The sequence below is a fragment of the Mangifera indica genome, chromosome 10, assembly GCF_011075055.1.
Source record: "Mangifera indica cultivar Alphonso chromosome 10, CATAS_Mindica_2.1, whole genome shotgun sequence".
NCBI lineage: Eukaryota > Viridiplantae > Streptophyta > Magnoliopsida > Sapindales > Anacardiaceae > Mangifera > Mangifera indica.
Window position 1 is genome coordinate 13,319,913 of NC_058146.1, and position 27,421 is coordinate 13,347,333.

The following is a 27,421-nucleotide window of genomic DNA, read 5'->3' on the forward strand; positions in this document are numbered from 1 at the left end:
GAGAGTTTAATATTTTGGTTTTATGATAATAGTTCCTAGTGGCATTTTCGATGGCAAGGAAAAGAGATAAATTAGAAAGAAAGAGGCCTGTTTGTGCGTATTACCTTATGCAAATAGAGATAAATATAGTTTTAGACTCTCTTTGATGAATAAATATGTTTTCCCATGTTGATGAGATTGTTTATATGCTTGTATCGATGAGAATAAAATATAAGAAAGATAAGCTTTTATGTTAGGGAAGTATATGAGCTGATATATTTAATTTGTTGTACAAATATTGCTAGGATAATTATGTTGTAGTTGAGATGATCTCCTCATGAATGAAATCCAGTTGTGATATGGAGTTTAGGAGGGCTTGAATGGTATAATAACGTAGAAAAACCAGACATGATATGGGTTAATCCCTTATATTATGATTAATAGTTGGAGTTCTAATGCTTTGAGTTAGTGCTTACGATCCCTTGGGTGTTCATTTGTGTTAAGAATTGGTTTATTGCAATGTAGGGATTATTATTTATGCCAAGACATGTGTAGACAGTGAGTTATCATATAAAAATGATGTAGGGATCGAAATTAGGTTTTTTCTAATTTGTTGTCTGCATTTACTACATGACTGTGTGGTATGGGACAATGGTCGTGTGATATGGGACACACGCCTGTGTGTATGAACTCTAGATTTAAGTCGAGTTCTCTAACGATTCAGTTATCGTTAGACACCATTGACTGGTGAGCTATCAACTAGGACACATGGACTTCTCATGTATAGTATTAGCACAATCGTGCATGAGGTGAAATGATTAGAATACCCTTGAGAAGTAGTGTGATTAATAAGCAAATAAAAAAGAAAAAAGAAATAAATATCTGGAGTGGCACAAACTCGTGTGTCTAAGAGCATATGCTCGTGTGTATAGAAAATTTACATATGGGGAAATGACACGAGGAGGCAGTCATGTGTGTAGAATTAAAAAAGGATGCACATTGTGTCTCTATAAGCACACACTTGTGTGCGTGGAGCAGAATTAAGAAAACGAGAGAAAGAATTAGACAAAGGATATATGGGTCATCCTAAGTAATAGTACCAAGATTCTAGGTATGCAATAATACCCTAAGTGAAGTTAAGTTGCAAAATGGCATAAGATACATTTTAAATGGAAGTGAGAGTGAGCAAAGTTAAGTTAAGGCTCAAGATGCATGCATGACAAAAATCATAGGATCGTTATTAGAGGTACCGTGAGTATACATTCTCTACACCACCCGCAGTAGGGTATTTGCTCGTAGTAGAGTCTAGTTGAGATACAGTTTAGTGTAATGAAACAGAGAGATAACTCACATAGCCAAAGTGTCAAATCCTTGTATTCTATCTACATTGATAAGCCTAGTACACAGTTTCAATTACAACTTCCAGATTTAGATGTTACCACCAAGTTTAGTATGATTATGCTGGATAGAAATCTAATGAGTGGTTCTTTAGCAACTGAGCATGACACAGTTTGATCTAAGAGTTATGACATAAGCTTAGATATTCCCTAGAATATAGTATGGGCACAAAGATAGTATATAGGACCCATTATCATCCATAATGGAGTTTAATACCGACTCTGGATGATAGAGATAGTAAGGGTCGAGACTAAGGACATTTTGAGAATTTCAGTAAACGTTATCAATAGAGTCTCCCATTTACTGAGTATTTTATGACTCACTCTCTTATTTTCATATATGTAGATACAAGTGATCATGATGATTGTGAGATAAATGATGATTAACAGGCGTAAAGCTATGAGGGCATTCTAGTTATTTCACTTTTATCAGTTTTATTTCATTATGATTTTTATGATTGTATTTGACTATACATATTTTGGTTTTCAATTTATGTTTATAGGATTAGACATATTTTGAACGCTTCTAGTTTGGTTTGATAAAGGTATTTAAGTAATTTTACAAGCTTTAATAAATGAGATTTTATTCAGCTATTTCATGAATTTAGTACATGTTTTAAGTTAAACACATGCTCAAAATGGTCAATTTGATGACCTTTCCCTCCGAAAGAGAATACTTTTGAATGAGGGTTTTACAAGTAAAAGTTGTTTCTCCCTAAAATCATTTAGGACAAAAGGCTAAGATCAAGAGAGTACGAACAATCTCTAAAATGTGTTTGTGTTTTCATTTAGCATGACCAATTTGTGGAAACGTACCAAGACAAGACCCATGAATAATAATGTCATTTTGGGAGAGAAAAGTAAAGAGTTTAGCATTTTTATACTTCATAGCATTATTTGTTCAAAGACTTTTAATGGTACAAGAGAATTGAGTTTTTACAAGAGTAACAAAATTTGTATAAAGCTTAGACAATTGAGACCGAATTTTCATAAAATATATCCAAGTAAATTGAGAGTAATCATAAACAAAAATCACAAAATAGGTAGTGCCTCTTCTAGTAGCTATGGGAGAGAGTCTCCAAATATCAATATGCACAATGTCAAAAATAGTAGAAGAGAAAGATATACTATTATTAAAAGGTAAAACATGATATTTGTCAAGTTCACAAGAAGCATAATCAAGATTTTGATGTTTAGCATTTCTTAAGAGACCATTAGAACATAAGGACTTTAAGCGAGGGAAAGAAACATGATCAAGACGAGAATGCAAAGTAAAGGAAGACACAAAGGCTACATACTTTGACTAATTATTGGATATAGACATAATTTTTTAAGGTAGTTAAAAAGATGTCAGCTCAAACAGATAGTCAACCTTACGATTGGTCCCAAAGATTTGTCTCATTTGCGGATCTTACACATAACAATCATATAAGAAAAGTGTACATCAAGACCAAGATCGCATAATTGTCCAATAGAAATAAGATTTAATGAGAGTTTAAGAACACAAAGGACTCTAGATAAAGAAAAAGTAGGAGTTGAGTTATTATCAATGTGACTAACCAACAAACAAAAATTATCAACAGTATGAATAACATGAGGGTAAAATAACGAGGATTAAAAGTCATATGATTACAACAAGTGGAGTCCATAAACCGAGATGAAGAAGTACCAGGGTTATAGACAAGGTTAAAGAAGTGAAGGTACCAAAAATGGATTAGGCAAAGACTTATTTTAGAGTATCAATGTTGACCTGACTAAGAAGCTCATTTAAAGTAGAAGATTTGCTAGACGACAAGCCTGACCAATAATTTTTTATGACTCATACAATGAAAAATGATATTAATCATATATAATAAGGAACGACATAACTTGTTAAATTAAGAGAATCAAATTTGATTAATTAAAGCTAATTAATGATTAACTATTTTTGAACTATTCAAACTAAGATTGAATAAACTGAATTCGAATCAAAGATTAAACTTGTTTTATAAAATGAGTTGAGTTCAAGTATGAAACTAACTCAATTTGAATTCATAAAAAAATTAATTCGAATCAAATTTGAATCTCAAGTCATTGATTTCAAATACTCTTTTACATTAGAATTAAGCCTTGTTTAGGTTTGACTGATATTGAATCCGATAAGTAAATTGATTTGTACATGAATTATAGTACTGTTGATGAATCTCTAGATATATATTATCTGTATATAATAATGTAAAATACTGTCATTATTCAATAAATGTGACACCACCCCATTAAATTTTATGATTTGTGTGAGATGGGATTGTTTGATTTTGCAAATATAAAAGGTCAATTAATTGTGTTAAAAAGTGAAACTCATGATTGAGACAGGAAGATATTGTAAACATAAATAGAGTAACAAAATATAAATTCAACAATTAGAAATGTGATATAATAAAGTCCATTCATTCACCTGCCACCGGATTCCCGGTTGAAACATGGTGAGATTGTAATGAAAGAGACAAATTGGAAAATGCAAAATGATTTCATGTGTTGAAATTTGAGAAATAGATAATGTAAAAGATTAAAAGAAAAATAAAGCAACAGTGATGTGTCGAATAATAATTGATGGAGGGATAATTGAGAGACTTTAATTTTTTATATTTATATATAAATAAATAAGTAAAAATTTATTATAAAATTATTAAAAAGGTCAAAAAAATTAAATTAAATCATATATTTGCACCCTTATTTTGAATTAATTTTCTTTAAATATAATTAAAATAAGTTATATATATTTAATTATTAACGGTGTCGAGTGTTACATCAATCAATGTAATTTCAATTAAAAAAATTGTAAAATAAAATAAAAATAAAAAATAAAAATATTCAAGATGAAGTATAATTTATTTATATTATTAAAACATAAATAATATTAATTCTATTAAAATATTTAAATATAATAATATGAATATAATTCCCATTGATAAAATTAACTATTAGTTTTGACAAAAGATGGAAAAATAATATTTTAAAAATAATAAAATTATGTGTATAGAAAATAAATAAAGACAATAAGAGATAAATCAATATCAATTATATAATAACATATTATTATCCATATACAAATTTATATTTATTATTTGTACGGGAAAATATTCTTTTGGTTAAAGAAATATTATATTCTTTGGGCCAAAAGACATAATCTCATCTAAGGTTTGTTACATTCTCAAACTAGTATCCCTTAAGTATTAAAAATTTAAACTCTTATCCATAAATTATTAAAATTAATAAAATCAGTCAATTTTAAAGGTAAAATTATCATTTAATTAATAATATATTAAAAATAATAAAATATTATCTATTTTTTTTCTTGATTTAAAAAATTAATAATTTTTTATGATTAAATTTTAAAATATTATATTTTTCTTATAGAGTTTTGTTTTTCTTCCTCTCTATTTTTAGCATCATCTCCAACTAACTTTTCTCTCTCTCCCTTTCTTTAGTATAGTTTCTAGACAAAGATAAGGAAGTAAAGAAAACAAATTTAAAAAAAAAAAATTTAATTTAATTTAAAATTATAATTTAATTTTTAAATTTATAAAAAAATTGATAATATATTATTTTTAATATATTATTAATTTAATAATAATGTTATTTTAAAATTAATTAATTTTATTAATTTCAACAATACATCAAGCCAAGAGTGGGAACACGTCCTTCTGCTTATTCTTTGACATGACCCAATGTCAATGTCATTGAAATCGGTCAATACCAGCTACGTTTTTTTGACCTCAACATCAATTCATTCATTATTGTGAAATGGCCAAAGACCTATTTCCTACCCAAGGTTTGTACACGGGACATTCCCACCCTTAAAATTTCAAATTAATTTATACTCATCATCTAACTCAGTTAGTAAATTTCAATAAAGTGAAATGGCAGAAACATTATTTTGTATGTTGCATAAGGTGGATTTTTTCATCATATGAGAAAAAAATGTAAAAGCTTAAATGTGAATTTATTTATGAAATGGTGACTGCATGATTGTGAAGGTAGAAAATTGAAGAAACGCATTTTATGCTCTTTATATGAGTGAGTTAAAGTATGTAAATATCAAAGGGGAGTTGGTAAAAAATTCTTGTATAAATACCCCCTTTTATCTCTCACATTTTGATATACAATTCTTCATCCAGAAAAGAAAATATTCACTCCAATATACACTTCCCAAATTTGCTTATCTCTACTCTTCTTCTGCTCCATCTTTCTCTATTTATATTTTGTTGTTATAAATCCCTTTGCGTACGTTTTCATTATATTCACAACATGTTATCAACACAAATTACTCAAATATATCATAATCTTTTAATTACATCGTTATACTGTTTATACAAATATCTCAGTTATAATGTCTCAAGTTATCTTTTAATTTTTGTTGTTCTTCTATTTAATTTTTCATTTATAATGGTATCATATTTGCAACCAAAGATTGCGAAATTATGAAACTGGACCCAAAGTTCTAACTACTATTTGTAACCTGAAATTATAAAATTATGAATATAGACCTGAAGTCTTAAATATTATTACGGTATATGATTTGTAACCTAAAATTTACAAACTCATGAGAAAATATATATAGGTCTAAGGTCCCAAATTTCATCAAAATATTTATTATAACTATACTCCAATTGCAAGCTGAAGATTGCATGAGTGATGAAAATAATGAAATAGAAGTCTAAAATATTATGTAAGTGTTACATACTATAATATCATAAATATTAATTATAAAACCAGAAGTTTTGTAAATATAAGACAAATATAAACCTGAAGTTCTAATATATTTTTCTTTCATCATATTACTAATTTTTATTACTTTCATCAACCTGCAATTGGTGACAATGACAAACTTGGTAAAACTTTAACATGTTGCCTTTCGATTGGATGGAGAAAACTACGCTAAATGGGCCTTGGACATGGTTCTCCATCTAGAATTGATAAGCCTTGGAGAAACAACAAAAGAAGGAAATAAAATATCCTAGCAGGATAAATCCAAGAGTACTGTTTTCCTTCATCACCATATCCAATAAGGGTTACAAGCAGAATATATAGACATTATGGACCCACTAGAATTGTGGAGAAACCTGAAAGAAAGATTTGATCATCATAAGTCAATAACATTGCCAATGACCCAATATGAATGGACTAATTTATGCTTACAAAATTTTAAATCTATAAGTAAATATAACTCTATCATATTCAGAATTGTCTCCCGAATGAGACTATATAGGGAAAAAATCGAAAAAAATATATTAGAAAAAACTTTCTCCACATTTCATCCCTCATATATGCTCCTGCAGCAGTAATATAGGGAAAGAAATTTTAAAAAATATTATGAACCGATATCCTATTTACTGGTGGTTGAGCGAAACAATGAATTATTATTAAGGAACTATCAAACACACCCCACTGGTACTACATCATTCCCTGAAGTGAACACAACTACTAATAGTAGTCATCGTGAGCCCTAGACGAGGTCCTAGACAAAATAAGTTTCGATCCAGAGGTGATCATAATTGAAAATCTTTTCACCATAAATAGACTAGAGAGGAAGCAAAACAGGATAAAGAAAAATGATCCAGAGTAAACCACAAAATCATGAAAGTAAATGTTATAGATATGGTTCCAAAGGTCATTGATTGCATACTTGTCGTATACTCAGACATATGGTGGATTTATACCAAGCATCTATAAAAAATACATAGAAAAAGATCGAATCAAATTGTGTTCCAGCCACATCCTGTTGATCTGATGAACTTCGATATTTCAGAATTTTTGCGAGATTAAGAAATTATGTATATTATGTTGTGTAATTAGTATTATGTATTTCTTCCTTTGTAATAACTAATGTAAATTTTAAAATGAAAAGAAATAAACTCTAAAATTGAAGCGTTAACTTCAAAAGCTGGTGATGGAAGCATATGCCTACTTGAATATAATGCATTATTGATGTTTAATTTGGTCTCATTTTTTAACAAAAATGTGGCTCTTTTGGATTATATTATACAATCATAAAGGTAATTAAAACATATGCAGTATTGAATCAGAAGTTTTCTAATCCAAAAGCATTTATGTTTTGGTATGATCATTTAAACCACCTAGGATCTCTAATAATGCGTAAGATTGTTGAAAATTCACATGGAATGTATTAAATAATCACAAGATTTTATTGTCCAGTGAAAAATTCTACACTGCCTATTCTCAAGGCAAATTAGTAATAAGACCATTTCCCTCCAAAATTGGAGTTGAATCTCTATCATTTCTATAAATGATTCAAAGGGATATATGTAGACTCATTCATCCACCAAGTGGGTCATTTCATTATTTTATTGTTTTAATTGATGCATCTGTACGATGGTCTCGTATTTGTTTATTGTCAACTCGAAATGTTGCATTTGCTAAACTGTTAACACAAATTATCAAATTAAAGACACATTTTACAGATTATTCGATCAAGTCAATATGGCTAGATAATGCTGATGAATTTACATCCAAGACATTTGATGATTATTATATGTCTATGGGGATTGCTATTGAACATCCAGCCTCACATGTCTACACTCAGAATGAATTAGCTGAGTCTCTTATCAAACGACTCCAGGTAATTGCACGTACTTGTTACTAAGAACTCAATTACCGATTTCTATATAGAGACATGCTATATTACATGTTGCAACATTAATTCGCTTATGACCTTTTTCTTATCATCAATATTCTCCCTTACAATTGGTTCTTAGTCACCAACCCGATATATCTCATTTAAGGATATTTGGTTGTGCTATATATGTCTCTATTGCATCTTCTCAATGAACAAATTTGAGACCCCAATGTTGTTTAAAAATATACGTTGGATATAATTTACCATCTATTATTAGGTATCTAGAACCATTAATAAGTGATTTTTTACTGCACGATTTGTAGATTGTTATTTTGGTGAGATAACATTCCCATCATTAGGGGAACATAAAATGCCTCCTGAAGTTAGATATGAATTTACTTGGTTTCTATCTACCATGTCTTATCTAGATCATCGCACATCCCAAAGTGAAATTGAAGTGCAAAGGATAATGCATTTTGTAGATATGAAAAAAGTGACACGATCACATGTTCCAACTACTAAGACACTAACAAGAATTAATGTAACTACTGAATAGTCTATTCAAGTTGTGACTGATCAATCTACTACACATCAGAAGCATGGTAGACCTGTTGGATCGAAGGATACTATTTCTCGAAAAAAAAAGATAAATAATCAAATAAATATCAATAATGATGATCCTAAAATGAGTTAAAAATCCACATTCTATAACATCTCTCCCCGGAATTACTACCCTCCGAAAGAAAAATGTTATGAATTAATATCCGAATCGTCTATTTTTTTTAGAAAAAACTACTTTAAACTAAACTCATTACTAAAAGTGTTTAAAAATTATTCTAAGAAAAATGAAAATCTGGAAACGAACAAAAGATATATATATCTCATAGAAAACTCATCTGAAAGCATCTGAAGACATGGAGTAATCATATACAATCGTACAACCATCACAAGAAGGTCAAAAGTCAACAAGACATGCAACTGTATGCATGTAACATAAACCAGAGATAACCTGTTCCAGTCAGATCTATCTTCATTGACCTGACCCTGCCTCGCAGCTACCACGATCATCTGTACCTACAATCATGAAAGAAAAGGAAGTAAGAGATAAGAACACTCAGTAAGGGAAAAGAATTAAGTAAACTATCTCATTTCTTGTTCTAACTCAATCTCACATCATAACCTCCATAAGGAATTGAGGGGATAATCTAGTTCATTCTTTACTATTTAGATCATACTTTGTCTCATCTGATGTCTATTTGATACTTTTTGAAAACTGACTATAGGGATTTGACACTTTTCTAAGCTCAAACTCTTTTTCTTTCTCTCACTACATCATTTATGAATTTTAGTTGAGCTCTACTATGAGCATGCTTTACTGTGAGCAGACCTTATTATGGGTATATGTCCTACTACGGACGTGCCCTATTACAAGTAGTATAGTGTAAAGTGTCCCTCATAATTCATAGTATGCATGCGTGCGTTATATCTTACCAATCTTGCTTTCATCTAAAACTATCCATAACCTACCAGACCATACTCTTAGGACGATCCCTGAATCTTGAGCCACGAATTCTTTTTCTTGTTTTTCTTTCTTTTCTTCTTCTTTTCTTTTTCTCTCCTTTCTTTCCTTTCCTTTCTTTCCTTTCTCCCTTTTCTTTTTCTCCTCCTTTTGTTTCTTTCTTTTTTTCCAAAACTATAAATCATTGTTCACAGGACTATTCACTTAATAGAGTAGTCTTTTTCTTCATGCAATTTAACAGTCCAAATGGTCTCTAATTCATATAAGTTATATATCATTGAAAAGAAGATTCAAAGAGCTTTCCAACATGCTATAACAACACTCATGATTCATCAAATAAGACAGTCAAAATGTAAGATGAAATCAGTGACAAAAAACTGTATTCACTATTCTTTTGGTAAGACAGTCTTTTTATTCATGCAATTTAACAATCCGAACAGTCTCTAATTCATACATGCTATATATCATTGAAAATAGGATTCAAAGAGATTTCCAAAAAGCTATAATAGAACTCATGATTCCTCAAATAAGGCAGTTAAAACGTGGGATAAATTCAGTGGCAAAAAACTGTATTCACTGTTTATTTGGTAAGGCAGTCTTTTTGTTCATATAATTTAATAGTCCAAATGGTCTCTAATACATACAATCTATATATCATTGAAAAGAGGATTCAAAGAGCTTTCCAAAAAGCTATAATAGTACTTATGATTCATCAGATAAGGCAGTCAAAACGTGGGATGAAGTCAATGGTAAAAAACTGTATTAACTGTTTATTTGGTAAGATAGTCTTTTTGTTCATGCAATTTAATAGTCCAAATGGTCTCTAATTCATACAAGCTATATATCATTGAAAAGATGATTCAAAGATATTTCCAAAAAGCTATAATAGCACTCTTGATTCATCAAATAATGTAGCCAAAACATGGGACGAAATCAATGGCAAAACCATAAATATCATCCAACTTTCTATCATGAACAAACTAACACACATAGATACCCCAAATGGCAAAACAACATTTCTCAACTTCAAAATTATCATTTATAACATAGAGCCAAGGAACCAAAAGCATAAAACATACCAAAGATAATACCTCTTACCTTATCTCAAGGCAATCTTTGCTAAATTGGCTCCCTCTTTTTTGTCTTCCTTCTTTGATCACCAAAACCACCTTAAATTAACACCAAAACACACTAACATCTTCATATAACATGCATCCAATATATATAAACATAGAAAAAAGGGAAAAAGAACGAGATTTTTGGTTACTAAGGCTCCAAAAGTGTTTCCTATTTTGTTTTTCCTTATTTTTCTTCCAAAACCCTTCAAATCATCCACTTTCTTTCTAAAAACAAAGAAAAAGCATGAAAAATGCTACTTTTTCTGGAAGAGACGGAGAAGATGATGGAAAAAGTGTATATATATATACACACACACACACACACACACTTTGTCTTTTTTTTTTGTAATTGTTTTGTATATATATATATACATATAAAACATATATATTTAAAATTAGAAATATCTCAAAGCAAGACTAAAAGACATAATTGCGCCTGGAACATACCTGAAGGTATTACACATTCTCTAATAGTCCTCTAGAAGAATAATAGTCCCTAGAGAGACTCAAGCCCTTGAAATGGCACAAACCCCTGAAGTGGTACAAAATCCTAAAAAGCGGGATAATGATAATATTGAAATATATTTAAATTATGTTTTTATACAAGAGATGTGAAATTGTGAAATAGTTGACATTGATGATATATTCTCATTTGCAGTAGCTACTGAAATAATGAATGATGATGATTTTGAACCACATACTGTGGCAGAGTGTAGAGAACGACATGACTAGCCAAAATGGGAAGAAGCCATTCGAGTAGAATTGGGTTCTCTAGCAAAACATCAAGTGTTTGGACATGTAGTTTCAACACCTAAAAACGTACAATCTGTTGGATATAAATTGGTATCTATGAAAAAAATGAAATTGTTATATATAAAGCCAGACTTGTAGCCCAAGGTTTTTACCCGAGGCTTAGTATAGACTTTGATGAAACATATGCACCTGTGATGGAGATAATCATATTTAGATATTTAATCAATTTAACAGTCTCTGAAGGACTAGATATGTTTCTAATAGACATAGTTACTGCGTATTTGTATATAAACTTAGACACTGAAATTTATTTGAAACCCCTTGAAGGATATAAACTGTCTGAAAAAAAAAGAGTCAATTTAAGAGACATGTACTCAATTAAATTACAGAGATCATTATACGCATTGAAACAATCTAGACATATGTGGTACAATCGTCTCAGTAAATATTTGAAAAAAGAGGGTTATGTCAATGACCTTATATGTCTATGTGTCTTTATAAAAAGGTTAGAATCGAGATTTGTCATTATAACAGTTTATGTTGATGACAGGAATTTAATTGAGACTCTTGAAGAGCTCTAAAAAATTATTGAATATCTGAAAAAAGAATTTGAGATGAAGGATTTAGAAAAACAAAATATTATTTTGGCCTACAAATCAAACACAATTCAAATTGAAAATTTAGTGCATAAAATCGGTATACAACGACTTAATAAGCAACCAAATTAATCTTACCATAAAGAGGGGAAACATTCATCAGGGATAGCATTTATCAGGGAGATTTTTTTTTTAAGTTTGTCACATTTGAACAAAAGGTACACTGTACTCTTTTTCCCTTCATTAGGTTTTATCTCATAGAGTTTTCCTAATAAAGTTTTAATAAGACAGTTTAAGCACGTCCAATTCCACTTTATAGGACATTAAATAATTATATTCTTTTACTTTAGTTTTTATCCCATTAAGTTTTTTTTTAACAAGATAAATATAATTATCTATAAGTGGTGAAAATTCAAGAGAGAGTGTTGCAGAAAGTGGATTTTTCCATCACATGAGAAGAAAATGTAAAAGCTTAAATGTAAATTCATTTAAATGCTCTTTATATGAGTGAGTTAAAAGTATGTAAATATCAAGGGGGAATTGGTGAAAATTTCTTGTATAATTCAAACACCACGCACACACACACCCCGCCCACGCACCCCCCCCCCCCCCCCCCCCCAACCCATTATCTCTCACATTTTGATGTACAATTCTTTATCTGGGAAAGAAAATATTCACTCCCCCCTTATCTCTCACATTTGGATGTACAATTCTTTATCTGGGAAAGAAAATATTCACTCCAATATATGCGCCCCAAATTTGCTTATCTCTGTTCTTCTTCTGCTCCATCTTTCTCTGTTTATATTTTGTTGTTATAAACCAATTTCTGTATGTTTTCATTATATTCATAACCTTGCATGTAATTTTCTATTTAACTCTTTTTTATTTTTCTTCTCAAAAGTTTTGACTTGAACGGTAATTTTTAAATAGGCATACTACTATATATTGAATCATATTAAGATGTTTGATTTGGTAGTCTATGATAATATTTACATACTCAAAGTAACATAGACCCAATCAATGGGTTAATTTAAGTTTTAACCAGTCTACCTGATTATCAAATTGATGACATATTAATTAAACATTAAAAATATATTTAACCAAATAAAACCATCATTTAGTCGAATGTAATGCAGAATTCTCATCAAATTGATTAAATACCACTCTTAGAAATTGAAACTTTTTTTAATAAAAAGTAAAATAATTTGTAATCAAATAGAATTGTGCCCCAGTGACAGTGTCAACCTTCACAATTGATTGGATAGTTTGAACTATAACGAATAAACTATAATTCACTTAGTTCAATTGTAAGTGAGTCCAATCACTTAGTTAAATACATTTAAATATCAATTTAGATTGTATTAATCATTAAATCTCGATTGAATTAGTTTGATTGATTAATTCGATTCAGATTTTAAAATACACACACACATATATATATATATATATATATATATATATATATATATATATATATCTCAATGGTTGTCTTATGGGATATTTCCGTTTGATTTAGTACTAGCTCGACAGCACTCGAAAATTTATATGTGAAGTCCAGACTAATTTTATTTTCATTTGTTAATTTTGTTTTCATTTTTATATTGTTAATTTTACTTTTTAATTGACAAATGTCGCCACCTTAATATTATTCAGGTTAATAATTTTTAAACAAAAATTCACAAGAGGCTATCCTCAACACTGACTAGGTTTCTTTTTATGGTCATAAGTATCAATGTTTTTTAAATCAGATTGATGATTAAATCAATTATTTTACTAATTCATAGTTCGATCGATTCAAACAGAAAATTAAACTATTCAATTTATTATCAAATTATAATGAATAGATTTTGCTTTAAAATTTATAAAAAATAAAATCAATTAAGATACTTACACTTATGAAGATTAAAACATATCTTTTTTAAGGAATAACAATTATTCATTTGATTTCAATAAAACAATAAAATAAAAAAATCTCAATCTCATAATACAGAAAAAAACATAATTTTATAAATTATTATCTATAAAAAAATATTTCAATGAATATAAGATACTTTTTTTTCTTTTATTTTTGAACTCATTTTTCCTTACAAACTTTTAGAAATTTATTCAATCTAATAAAGAATAATCAAATTACTCTAAAATAATTAAAATTTAAAAAAATTCAGAAGTCAAACCCAATTTTTGACCAATTCATCTAATCAAACCCGATTTTCGATTAGATTTGATCGAGTTAATGACAAAACCGATTTTTTATATTAATCGGATCAGACTTAGAGTTGATTTCTGATTTAATTGATTGAACCGACCAATCCGGTCTAATTTTCAAATCATTGATAAATATGACAAAATGATTATGCTCTTTCATTGATTTTATGAAGTTATCACATATTAAATTCTTGTAAAAGCTCAATAACATTTTCCTAAGTCAAATTGCAACATATACTTTATTTTGTTAGTGAGAAACTTTTGGAGCCCAACTATTGGATCAATAAATTCTGAAAAGACTAACCCAACAACTTATTATCTGAGTCTTTTACTTTAATACAAATATATCAAAACCATATTTGAAACCCGAATATCGGATTAGTAAATTCTAAAGAGACTAACTCAACAACCTATTATTAGAGTCTCTCTTGTTAATGCAAATATATCAAAACACATTTGATATTAATTCTACCAAATAAGTTGTGTTCATGTGTAGCAATTTGTCTTTTTTTCTGAAACTAATGTTACTATTTCTTTCATACTTTTAACTATGGTATACTAAAATAAATTTTTGAAATAGACGGACCATAACATGTATCAAATGGATTGCATCAATCATTCATGTTTCCACTGATAAACATGTGATGGTTAAGAACTGCCCCAAACATCTTTGGTCTCCCTTGTTCCAATTTTCCTTGGCCCATTTAATTATTTCTCCTTCTAAACACTATACCAACTCAAGATTGACCAGATAAGATTTAACTTCAACTTATAGTTTAAATTTTACCCTAACTAGCCAGACCTCAAATGTTTAAATCAATTCAAACTCGTCTCATTTTATGAAAATAAATTTAATTCTAAATTTAAACAACACTTGTTCAATCCAATTTCGAATTTGAATTCAAAGAGCTTAAATTCAGTCCTAGCAACACTCCACTATACAACAAACGTCAGTTTCATTAAAACAACATCATATTTTAAGGGAACAAACAATGAATTTCCAAGTATATCGGCTAAATTCACTACCAATATTTCTCATGCTCCTTTCTTTTGGGTAAAATTTTGTGCCATTCATATAAATTCTTATTCAAATTTGTTCTTTTTATTTCCCCTTAAGTTTGTCAAATTTCAATTCTGGCGGGATAGAATAAAACATAGAGCAAGAGATAGAAATACAAATAAAAACATTTCTGACTTATTATCCAAGTTAACAAAAATAATACTACACAGCAACACCAAATCCTAATTTTATACTGGTCTAAAGTCACATATCCAAGACTCCCTATTTTCTGTCAGAAGAAAAATATCATCCCAACTTCTAGTTATATTAACTGCAAAATGCGCGAACACAGCATAACTTAACCACCACTCCCTCCAGAATAAAAGAGCAAAGGTCAGAAAGAATTCTGTTCTCAAGAAGATATCTAGCTATGACTGCACTTCAACACACATTTTTGGTTTCATTTTTGCAAACTTCTCAGGCAACCTACTACTGCGATACCTATATACATTACTACTGAATTCTAAGTACTGAGATGGGATGAAGCAAATACTGAGAAGGGAATTTCTAAGTACTCTTCCATGAGCTGTTGATCCTTTTTGTGTATTAGGATGTGCCATCTAAGGAAGCAAGTTCAGATTTATCAGAGTTGAGATTGATATCAGGCTGTGATTTATTATCTGATGCTGACTCCGTTTGTTTGTTTTCAGATTTATTTGAATTGAGAAACCGACCTCCACATCCTCTAGCTCTTCTTAATGCATGCAGATGTCGAGATTCATGCAAGTATGGCTGCATGATTAATATGAAGCATCAGTCAATAGAAAGTGATATAAAAGAAGATGGGATTGTAAAGACGCCTAGAAAATTTAATGAAGTGGCAAAACTTAGTAAGCTCAATGGTTTTCAGATAATTCCAATCAATGAAGTAAAAAGTAAAATCACTGAACAGATTGCGGTGAAGTTTCTATGCAGAACATGCCTTCCGAGACTTAGTAGCTTTATTCTCTGATTCAGCTTTTGCACGAGACTGTCGACGTCTCAAGATGCCATGATATTGTTTTGCATTAACAAACACAGGCTCCTCAACTGCATCTGACTGCAAAGGAACTCCAGCTTGCCGAATCCCCATCAACTGAAGGTGGACCTGAAACAAGTAATGACAAATATGTTCATCATCCAGAATGGACCTGGAATCACAAATCATCATGTTACTGCATCAAATCAGGCAAAATATATATCATTGCAGAGAATAAAATACCATTGGTTGTCCACCATAAGGCTGTGGAGGATAAGATTGTGCATCATAGGGAGCAAATATGCTTCTATAATACGGATCCGGATATGGGTAAGGTGCCGGTGCCTGGCATAATATAAGGCCAAAGATGGAAGTCAGATGATGTATTAAATTATACAGGTTACTGACAGGTTCAGTTCAACAACTTTGCTAAGCATGTGTTACGGATGAGGTCACTAGTTTATAAAATATATCCATGGCCAATGTCAACTTGATTATATCTTTAGAATGCTGACAGAGGATCTAAAAGTAAAATGAAATATGATGGGACCAGAATTCACAATCTACACTGATTTATCATAAAATAAGGCAAAAATTAAATCACACAGATTTATATAGTTTTCCAAAACATCATCAGTTCCAACATAAGAAATCCCTAATGAAAATCTTGCCAATTTCCAAAAGCAGAAACAAATTAACGATCAATCCTGTTGGTTACTTTAGAAACCACATCTTTTTTGGATTAAAATATATATTATGAAAAAAAAAGGTAAAAGGGCAACCCTAATACAGTATATAAGAGAGGATAAATGTTATTCAAGATCCTTGCACAGTGTACAACAAGGTTGATATGATCCAACCTGCAAATTCAACCAAACACACAAACAGATGGCCAATTACTAAGAGAAAATCTGGTCTTATTTATCAACTAGCAAGAGAATCCCACTATATACACTCAACTGCTTCAACCATTACAATACAGAGAACAAAATTGAAATGGAAAGATGGATAATTCCAGCAATTCAAGGAGATAGAGACCTCCCTAGCACTGAGCTAACCAAACAAAAATCACATATCCCTCATACCCCCAGCCAACCTCCTCAAATACTTGCCCATTCTCGTATCTCTCTTTCTTTCAACCCAGTGTTGACACATTTCGAATTCACCTTTTTCATGAATCTTCCAAAATCGTTACAGCCTTCACATATTTCTTTTGTACATGTTCCTTTATTCCTACTTGTATACGCCTTGAGAGGTTGAGAGGTCTAACAGAGGTCAAGTCTGCTAATTTAAAAGAAATAATTCTTTGTTAACTCTCTGTCTCTGACAGTGCACAACCATCAACAGTGGAGCACATACAGTTTCTCTGAGGGAGTCAGTGTACCTTAAAACTCTCACAGAGACAATGAGAAAGAGAATTCATAGTCTTTGCAATGGAGATTGAAATTGTGTTATCAAGCAGCAAACCAATATTTTGCTTGTGAATGATGACCATACAAGCAAGTTTACCAGGAATTACTCATCTTGTCAGTCTCCACTAGCCTAACCACTGCAATTTTGTAGCTTTTGAATACAGCTGTGTCCATAACTCCATATAAGAATAACTACCATAAAAATGAAATCAAACATAAATAATGTTGTATGCTGCAAAACACAAATCAGGAGTTCAACGACTCTCACTGACTCCATAGACACTGACTAGCATGCTATGAATTCTCAGTCCACAGAAGTCACCCCTTGAAAATGACATTTGACAGTCCATTTATCACAAGTGCTAAAGAAGAAGGCTACAAGTTGTCTTTAGATGAAGCCTAGTGACTCAGAAATGTCATATACAAGTTTAGTGATTAAAATCAGGCAAGTCTTTTAATCACAAGAAAGCAGAATCCTGAACCTGGAAATCTACTAAAAGAATGCGGAATCAGGCAATATTCTAGGTTATTTGGAACAAAATAATTAGAAGAACTTTTATAAACATATTAGTCCTAACAACTACTACACAGCCATGCATTTGAAAATTCAAATTAAAAAGATAAAATCAGTCCCGCAATGGCATAACAGTCAACAATTTACAAAATCTTACAGCAGTATCAAGAAGAGAAATCTATTCAAGCAAGCACAAATAAATCAATCAATATCACTGGACTAAGTAAAGAGAGCCCCTGATAGATTGACTCTGCATAATCAAAACACTCTTATAATTCAAGAACTCCATGATGGAGAAAGAAGAAACCTTGTTCCCTCTCCCATAAAACAAAGAATGACACCATGCCACACCTCCAACCCCAATTCATCAAGTCCCTGAACTTTGCAATGACCAACTGAGACAGCAACTTTATAAATATATGGTTAAGAAATAAGGAATTAAATGGTAGGTTATTATAATTCACAAACAGACATAAGTTTAGAAATGTCAAAAGAGCTTCAAAAAGCAAAGCAAACATCACGAATGCTAAGTGTCCAAAATAAACAACATGCCTATCATAATGAATTCTAGTAGTACCACATACACGAAAGTACCTTTATATTTTCTCATCCAAATGATGTTAGCACTGGGGTGGAAAGGAAAGGAAAGGAAAGGATCAGTGTAACACCTCTAGGCAAATCCCACATTGGCAAAGTACGGGGAGAGATGTTGGGTTTGTATATGCATCCCATATCGCTTGGAGATGCTAAGATATGACTGATTAAAATGTCTGTGAGTTTCTTAAGCTATCCATACACATTTTGTGTTGCAAAACCCAAAAGTAAAACCATGATAAACTGTGTGTCCAAAGTAGACAATATCTTAACAGTTGATCAGACTATTGGAATAAGAACGTTACTAATGATATCAAAACCACTCTGCATATCCTTTTGAACAATGGTGGGACAAACTTCAGTAAGAACGTTGAGTACCCCTAGGGGGGTGAATGTGACATCCCTATACGAATCTCACATCAGCAAAACACGGGTGAGATGTTAGTTTGTATGTGCATTCAACATCACTTAGGATTTTGCTAAGATATGATTGGTTAAATAGTTTGTAAGCTCCTTAAGTTGTCAAGACACGTTTTGGGTTACAAAGCCCAAAAATAAAATCATAATGGACTGTATATCTAAAGTGAATAGTATCTTCACAATGGGTTAGGTAATTAGACAAAGAATGTTACAAAAAAATGTATGTTTAATATCCCTTGTTTGGGTGGTATATTACATTTAAAGAAAAAAAAAGGGAAAATGAGGACAACTAATAAAGACATGAAGGCCATTTCTCTATTTAATCACAAATGTTTGAATATAAAGGGTAAGGGGTATGGCTTAAATGCTTTTCACCTATTATGACTATACAATATCTATAATATAACGATGAAATTTATAATCTCCTACCGTTATAGATGATATCATTTGAATGTAATGGTTATAACTTTTATAGCCTCTCATTTTTCCATTAATAAAACAAACATGTTTTCTCAATTCATTTCTCATCCATCCTAAAGAGTTAAATACAAAATATTATAATTGTTTTCTCGTATTTTCCTTTCCTCAATATTGGTTAGAAAACATTTTAATTCCATTATAATAAAAAGACCTGTACTGTCTGTGAAACCACCATCACCAAAACAAATATTCATCAACACAGTGAAAAGAAAAGAATCTACCACATAACTAAATGGATGCATCAGGAAGTTGTACTAGACTAAATTACTTTTTTTTTCCTTTTTATATTGGATAAGATTGGTTTACATATAATTTTACACTGTGTCTAGTACAATGTTATAATAGACAAGATTATCTATAATATCAATAATTTCAAATTTTATCATTAAACTAATTTAAATAAAGAATAATTAAAATTTTAATATAATTTTTTTTATAATAACAATATTTTTTTCAAATTTATCATTAATTATTCATAATTGTTTTTAAAATATTAATCAATTAATAAAAGTTTATCCACAATTAAAAATAGAAATGCACATATCAGTTCAACTATATGAAGGAATGAAGGACCAAAACAACTAAAGAGAAGCACACACATGGGTCCCATTACACTATGAACAGGAACTAATAAAAATTTAGGGGCAGCAGTTAAAGTAATTCTAGTAACCGTCGATATAGGTAAAAAATATTTAGTGCTATATTGCCTTTTATGAAATCTAGTACCACAAAAAAAGCCCAAATTTGTTTCCCACAACAGCCCATGGATTTAAGTTAGAGATTCCACCATCATCACCAACAAAAATGCATCTGCTAATATACTTGAAAATAACATCTAAACACCATGTACCACCACAAGCATCTACTTGAACTAGCCAGAATATTGTTACCAGCACCAACTGAAACACCATCTACATCATTATTGCCACCTCATCACACCAAAACATGACTATATATATCATCACTAAGGTAAAGTTGTTCATAACCATCATCGCCTACTCATCAGTGAACTAGCATTACAGCTAAAGTAAGCACAATCCCCAACAATCAGTCACCATGAGTGGTGCCACCCTGATAACACTCTGCTTCTTCAAAAACCAACAATAATGTCCCACAATATTAAAATCAAACATAATAAATAATCCAAACATTCGAAGCTAAAGTCTGGGTCAAACCCCTTCTAGTACTTATATTAACAAATTTTAAAGAAGAAAATCAAATTACTCAGCAAAATAGACACCACAACCATGAAACAAATTATGCACACAAAAATACATCTCATCAGATATTTTTAGTTAAAAAGGTTGTAAAACTTGCTGCCCTCTCCACCCCACATCACCCAAAAAAAATGATAATAAATAAAATAAGAAAGAGAGAAGGAACAAAAATTTACTCCAGAGACAATACCATAGCATGGACTGCCCCAAGTTGAGGGGTTGTATACTGAAGTGGGGTTCTGACGCCAGGGTAAGACATTCCACTCACAGGTGATGAGGAATGAATCTGGGATTCCGAGTGCTTTTGCTGCTCATCAGCTTCACTGTTATCTATAGATCCAATTTCCAAAAGCATTTAATATTGCGTTCAAAATGTTTAAAATGAAGGAGATATATAACCAAAGACGAAATAATAACTCCATACATCAAGCTTCACAATATAAAAAGACATGCAATAGGACAAGGATATCCAGCAAACATAAAATCAGCAATGCAAGAGTTTAACCACTAAATTTTGTTATATATGAATTACACCCACATGATGGCATAAATGAAAGCAAAATGAATGCACAAGAAGAGCGCAATGCTTGTTTTATTTTATTTTTCATGGACATAGATAACTTTAGTTAAAATAAAGTATCTATCTACAAGGATAAACTAGGATGAATCTGAAATAGGCATCTAAGCATCCAAACCAGATGATTCCAACATATGAACTATGATTGACTCTCATTTGGCTTCGTTTTGGGAATGGAGAATGCCAACCCTAACTGATTACATAGGTCTATTAAGATTCTCAGAATTCATATAGGGAAAAAACCATCATATTCCTTATCCTTGGGAGTGAGATAATGTCATAATGACAGAGAAAAAGAATAAGCGAACACTAAAACAAGAGCTACATTTCTTACTTATGACTAAAGTTGGATAGCTTAAAAGAAAATCCTTAAGCAATTCATTTTCTGAGAGGTCTCTAAACCCTTTGTTTTTTATCCCCTTTTGAATTATTTTTTGGAGTCTCCATTCTGATCAAATTGAAGAAACAATTGAAAAAAAAATTTTATTATTCTAGGATCTTTCTTCTTTGTCTTGAATCATTGATTTTAGAAATTACTTCAATAATCTTTAATTTTTTTCTAAAATATGGCAGCAACACACCTTCTTTGGTGATTTCTTAATATGAGAGAATCATATGGGCAATTATAATGTGAGATATTTTTAATCAATTGATGCCCAAATAACAAGTTGTTTTAAAAATTTTAATCTAATTACTTCAAGCAAAGCTATATATTACAAAGGTACCAAAACAACATGAGCTTTGATCAAGATATTGATGTAAAATACCAGATGGATCATGCACCGAAGAAGTCATGAGGCTGTTACCCACACAAGCACAACTACTTGGACCTGGCACCACAATCAACAAAATACAGATCAATGAGTACCAAAGAATTTCAATCAAATTCAACATAGGATGTTATCATCTATAAAGTAAATTTGGCATAGGAAAAGATAGAACTCCGATCACTTTAGCTCACCTTCCGTTTCAGTATAGTTTCAGATTTTTTTTCTCTAATATCTGAGGTATCTTCCAAGTTACAATTTAGAAATTCAATGAAGCTTCTTTATCAAAGTAGAATGTAATAGTTACAAACTTTAGAATACCCAAATGCAGATTTTGACCAATTATTCATTTAATTTTTCAAAAAGAAGTAAACATCAGACTTGAAGAATAATATTTATGTTGTGTAGCTGCACAATAACCAGGCCAAACATAAAAAAATTCTCTAGTATCTCCCCTCCTTCAACTGATTTAATTCACACAACTACGCTGCCAAAATTAAACCACTGTAGACTAGCCTAAAAGATAGGCAAAAAGAGTCTAATTACACAAGAATCAACCTACTTGATCCAAAGACTGCCACATAGCAACAACATCATCTCATAACACCAAAACAAGCTCGAATTAACTCTCACAAACAACTAAAATTATCAATTATCTTCAAATAATACACGAAAATCAGTGAAGTCAAGCAATACAATACAAAGCCTCGAATTCGACTTCAATTAAATAGTCAAAATCGTGAAAAATCAAATAAACCAAACAGACCACCAATCTATCCAAAATAAACAAACAACTCTAAAGCGAATAAAGAAAAATAGCAAAACACTTCACATTCATTTCCGATTCTTCCAATTCTCTGTAAAACAACACAAAATTCAAACAATTTCCACAGAAACGAAACAAAAAAGGAATAAAAGGAAAAAGAAAATTTAATGAGAATTGAAAATTCAGATTGTTTCTGTTACTTTGATGTGAATTTTGAATTCGAATAAACGTAAAAGAAACACAACTTAGGGTTTGAAAATTTTACCTTAATATTGAGAAATTTTAGTCTGTGCTTTGTTCTAGCAGGCTTGAATTGGAATATTTACCGAAACGAACAAATTAATAAACGCCCAAATTTTTTCGGCCCTGAAGTTTATAAAAGTATTCAATTTCTATCATTATTTTGAAATTACCACTTACCCCCCCTTTTCTGTTAATTTTTGTCGTCAGATCAGAACTCATAGTGGAGTCATTGACCAATTTTGACCACTAAATTTCAAATTTATAATTATATTAAGGATTGTTTTATTTCTATCAGAAATAATTTTAAAAATTTAATTGAATTCAATTTTTTTAGTTTATTTCAATATTTTAATTTTTGAAATTTTTTTAATATTTGATTATGTCTTTCATATAATATTCAAAAATTAATTTCAGATTAAACCTGTGGAACTGATATTCAATTATTGATTAGTTCTTTTAAACGTATTTGATATAAATTTAAATTATTGATTACATGGGTGCAATAATTTAAATTTTCGGGATTTTTGTTTTCTTTTAAATTTTCATAAATTTCGAATATTTATTTTATATTTTGAAAAAGAATGATTTCAAAAATTTCTGGTTATTTTGGAAAAAATTTTGACAACTTATAGTAGGAATAAAATTGATATTCATTGGTAAAAATAGTGAACTAGTTGATTTTTATTTTTTACTGAAAAACTGATAGAAAGGAGGTAAATGATACTTTTGAAACTTATGGGGTCGAAAGAGTGCCGAAAAAGTTCTCTATGTTTTGGAAATGGAATTTTCCCTTTCCGAATACTCATTTCACTTCTACCACAATTTTTTGCCTTTTTGAGAACGCCGACAAGATTTCTGTTTAAAAGAAGGCCGACAAAATTTTCTGGCGACGACATTAGAAATATTTAAAAAATCAAAGGGGTAAGCGGACATTGGTGAACGCGCGTGCGAAGAACTATTTTCTATTTTATTATTCGCTTTCTCTCTCTCCTTTTTCGTACTCACGTGTCCTATTTTTCTACCCTTTTTCCCTTAATAAATTTATTTATACAGATTTTTAATATATAATTTATATATATAAATAATATATTATTATATAATTACAAATTTTAAATTAAAAATAAAATAATGTTTAATCATATAACAATATATTATTTATATATATAAATTATATATAAAAAATATATATACATAATATTATTCTTTCTTCTTTTTAATAAAAGAGTTATTTAGATTTTTTAACTTAATTTTAAATATTATTTATTAATGATGAAAAATAAATAATTTTTCATCTAATTAGTTTCGACCGTAATCTCTTTGGAGTTCTCATTAAAATAATATTTTGTATTTTTCATAATTATTTTACTGGTATTTTCTCTTTGAATTACTAATATTATAATCATGAATATAAGTTTTAAATAATAGATAAAATCATATATTATTTTGTGTTAAACTTTTTCTCTTTACCTAATTTCTATTATCTTAGGGGATATCAAAATTCATTATCGTGTCCTCAAAATTACTAATATAACCTTTCTTGCACAATATTATGAATTGCATTTATCAGCAGACTAACCACAGAGGAGAGGTGGATTGTTTCTTTCTCTTTCCTCGCGTCTCCTTTTTCTTTTTAAATTCTAGATTTGTTGACACACCGTCGACAATCTTTTTGTAACGGACTTTTGAGTAATTTTAATATGAATCATAAGGGTAAAACAGTAATTATATAAAAACACGTTCGCGCACTGATCTCCACTGACGCCATCTTAACGGATATCTGTTTTCAGGGGTTTTTTTTAAAAGATTCCGGAAACATTTGTGACGGAAACATTGGTAAAGGATAAGTTTAGCAAAGGGAGCTTTTTTCTTACTTTATATTAATTCGTATTTGAAAATCGTGTTAATATTATATAAATAATTTAATATATAGTAGATAATAATATTTTAAAGCCCTATTATGTAGACCTATTTTTTCTAATATTACATACTTTCGGTTCATAATAATGATAATAATTTTAATTATTTGTCCAAGAAGACAATAAAATATAATTTTAGATTTAATATTTTATTAAATAATATTATATATATAAATAATAAAGATAAATTTAAGTATAAATAATAATATATTAATATATAATTAATTAATTTAAAATTAAATACGAACAATTTAAAAAATATCTTATAAATTAAAATTTTATAATATATTGAATTAATATAAAAATTAACTCATAGTTCTATTTAACATAAATTAAAGTTGAATTCAAATCGAGTTAAATTCGAATTTAAGAGCTTGGCTCAATTTATAGAAACGGAGCTCAAGTTTGTCGAACTCACTACAAATGAACTTGAGCTCAACTTGTTTCAAGCTCTAATTAAAGCTAGAGCTTAATTTGAGCTCGAACTTTAACTAATTTGTTATTAAAATGACATTATTTTAATACATATTAATCAAAATAACATCATTTTGTATCAAAATTTTTAACTTACGAGTTTAACTAATAATTGGAGTTCAAAGTTACAAGCTCGACTTATTTAGAATTGGTTTATTTTAAACTTATTCAAATTAAATTTAAACTTGAACTTAAATTAATTCAATTTGAATCTAATCCTAACCTAAACAAAGTTATTTCGGAAGTACCTTGATAACATTATTAATAAAAAATATTTTTCATTGGTGAAAATAAAAAATGTTTTCAGAGAGGATCAGGTAAGGTCAGGTTGGAAGAATCTGGGCCACTGAAATGGAATCAGAAAGTGAGGAGTTTGGCGCAGTGACGGAAAGGAGTAGAGAAGAAATCTGGACCAGAAGTTTTGAGTGGGGTCCATTTCATTGAATGAGAATTAAGGCGACCGCTGGCCGTTGGTTGGCTTGATTGGGGATCAGAGGAGGTCAAGGTGTACGGATTATATCCACTGGGGGCCCATATGAGGATTTGATTAATTGGAATTTTGGTGTTGTGCTCCGTGAGCTACACCTGCGGCCGCTGCCAAGTTTCAAACCACATACTGCCAACTTAGTGTCGGCGCAACGCGGCACTTTTTTTTTTTTGCCATAAAGTTGTTTCCCCTCCAAATTTTAACCAAATTCTAAAATTACACCTATAGTAGTTAAAAATTCAAATACCAATTTATGAATTAATTTTTATTAAAACTTCTAGTTATAGATGAGGTTAAAATTTTAATTTTATCACTAAACATTAAAACCTCAAAAGTTAATATAATTGTTTCTTCAGATTTTAAAAATTAATATTTCACCCATATTTTTAAAGTTTGAAAAATTAATATTTCACTCATAAGATTTGTTTCCCTTCTCTAACTACAACCATTCTGCCCGACGAATGACAATTTTCACCTATCTTCTAGATTCGACTACAAAGGGCAACCATCTACCACTATGAAGGATGACGTTTGTCATTCGAATTTAGAAGATGCGACGAAAGATGACACTTTGTCACGTCTTTCCAATCTGAACAATAAAAGGTCGTCCTTTGTCAAAGAATATCGGCGATCAGAGTTCCTAAGCCACAAGAGATGAAACCTAAAAATAGAGGGGAGAAAGTGATTTTTTTAAGACTTAATCATGGAGGAAAATTATTAGTTTTTTAAACTAAGATGAAAAAATAATATAAATTTTTATAATTTTAGAATTTAGTGGTAAAATAATAATTTTACCCTTATCTCTAATTGAAAATTCTAATAAAAATTAGTTTATTAATAAACATTTAGGTTTTTAAACTATCATAGATATACTTTTAAAATTTGGCTAAAATTCAATGGAAAATACTCCCTTGGCCTTTTTTTTAAATTTTGTACGACCCATAACACGGGTTCAATATTCTGAGAGCTTGATTGGATGTGGCAAGTGGGGCATTTCAATTCAACCAATAATCGAATTAATTAATTGTTTTAATAAATATTAAAAATGATTTTATATAATTAATTATTAAATATATAATTTAAATTATTTAATATTTTAAAAATAAATTTAATTTAATAACTTTTTTACCTACATAACTTGAATAAAAGAGTTTAATAATATTTTGAAAATTTTAATATGTTTTTTAATAACTTAAAAAATGATAGTTATATTAAAAAAATTGACCATAATATAACAAATTAGGAATTTACACTATTTTTTTTAATATTTATCTTATTATTTTATTTAAATGTTAATTGTATATATATTTCATCTTCATTTTGAATGTTTATTTTATATATTAGATAACTATA

The 27,421-nt window shown here is 29.7% G+C and overlaps 1 protein-coding gene across 2 annotated transcripts; it reads right to left on the bottom strand.

The window, feature by feature from the left end:
- Positions 1-15,356: 15,356 nt before the first annotated feature.
- Positions 15,357-23,291, bottom strand: LOC123228379 (nuclear transcription factor Y subunit A-7-like). Of its 2 annotated transcripts, none has more exons than XM_044653756.1 (6): positions 23,214-23,291; positions 22,183-22,245; positions 21,029-21,168; positions 16,445-16,546; positions 16,166-16,330; positions 15,357-15,975 (listed from the first exon to the last, which is right to left on the bottom strand). In XM_044653756.1, the coding sequence occupies exons 2-6, from the start codon at positions 22,208-22,210 to the stop codon at positions 15,790-15,792; spliced, it is 621 nt and encodes a 206-aa protein (XP_044509691.1). In that variant the 5' UTR covers positions 22,211-22,245; positions 23,214-23,291; the 3' UTR covers positions 15,357-15,789. The 2 variants fall into 2 exon arrangements, with proteins under 2 accessions (XP_044509691.1, XP_044509692.1); XM_044653757.1 differs by lacking the exon at positions 23,214-23,291 and adding an exon at positions 22,377-23,031.
- Positions 23,292-27,421: the final 4,130 nt, after the last annotated feature.

Bases quoted from the DNA above. Each gene is read 5' to 3' on its own strand.
- LOC123228379 (XM_044653756.1), bottom strand. From the start codon at position 22,210: ATGACTTCTTCGGTGCATGATCCATCTG. The intron at 16,331-16,444 runs GTATTTTATTCT...TACTTGTTTCAG, and splicing joins CTTATGGTGGACAACCAATG to GTCCACCTTCAGTTGATGGG. The intron at 15,976-16,165 runs GCATGTTCTGCA...TTAATCATGCAG, and splicing joins AAGCTACTAAGTCTCGGAAG to CCATACTTGCATGAATCTCG.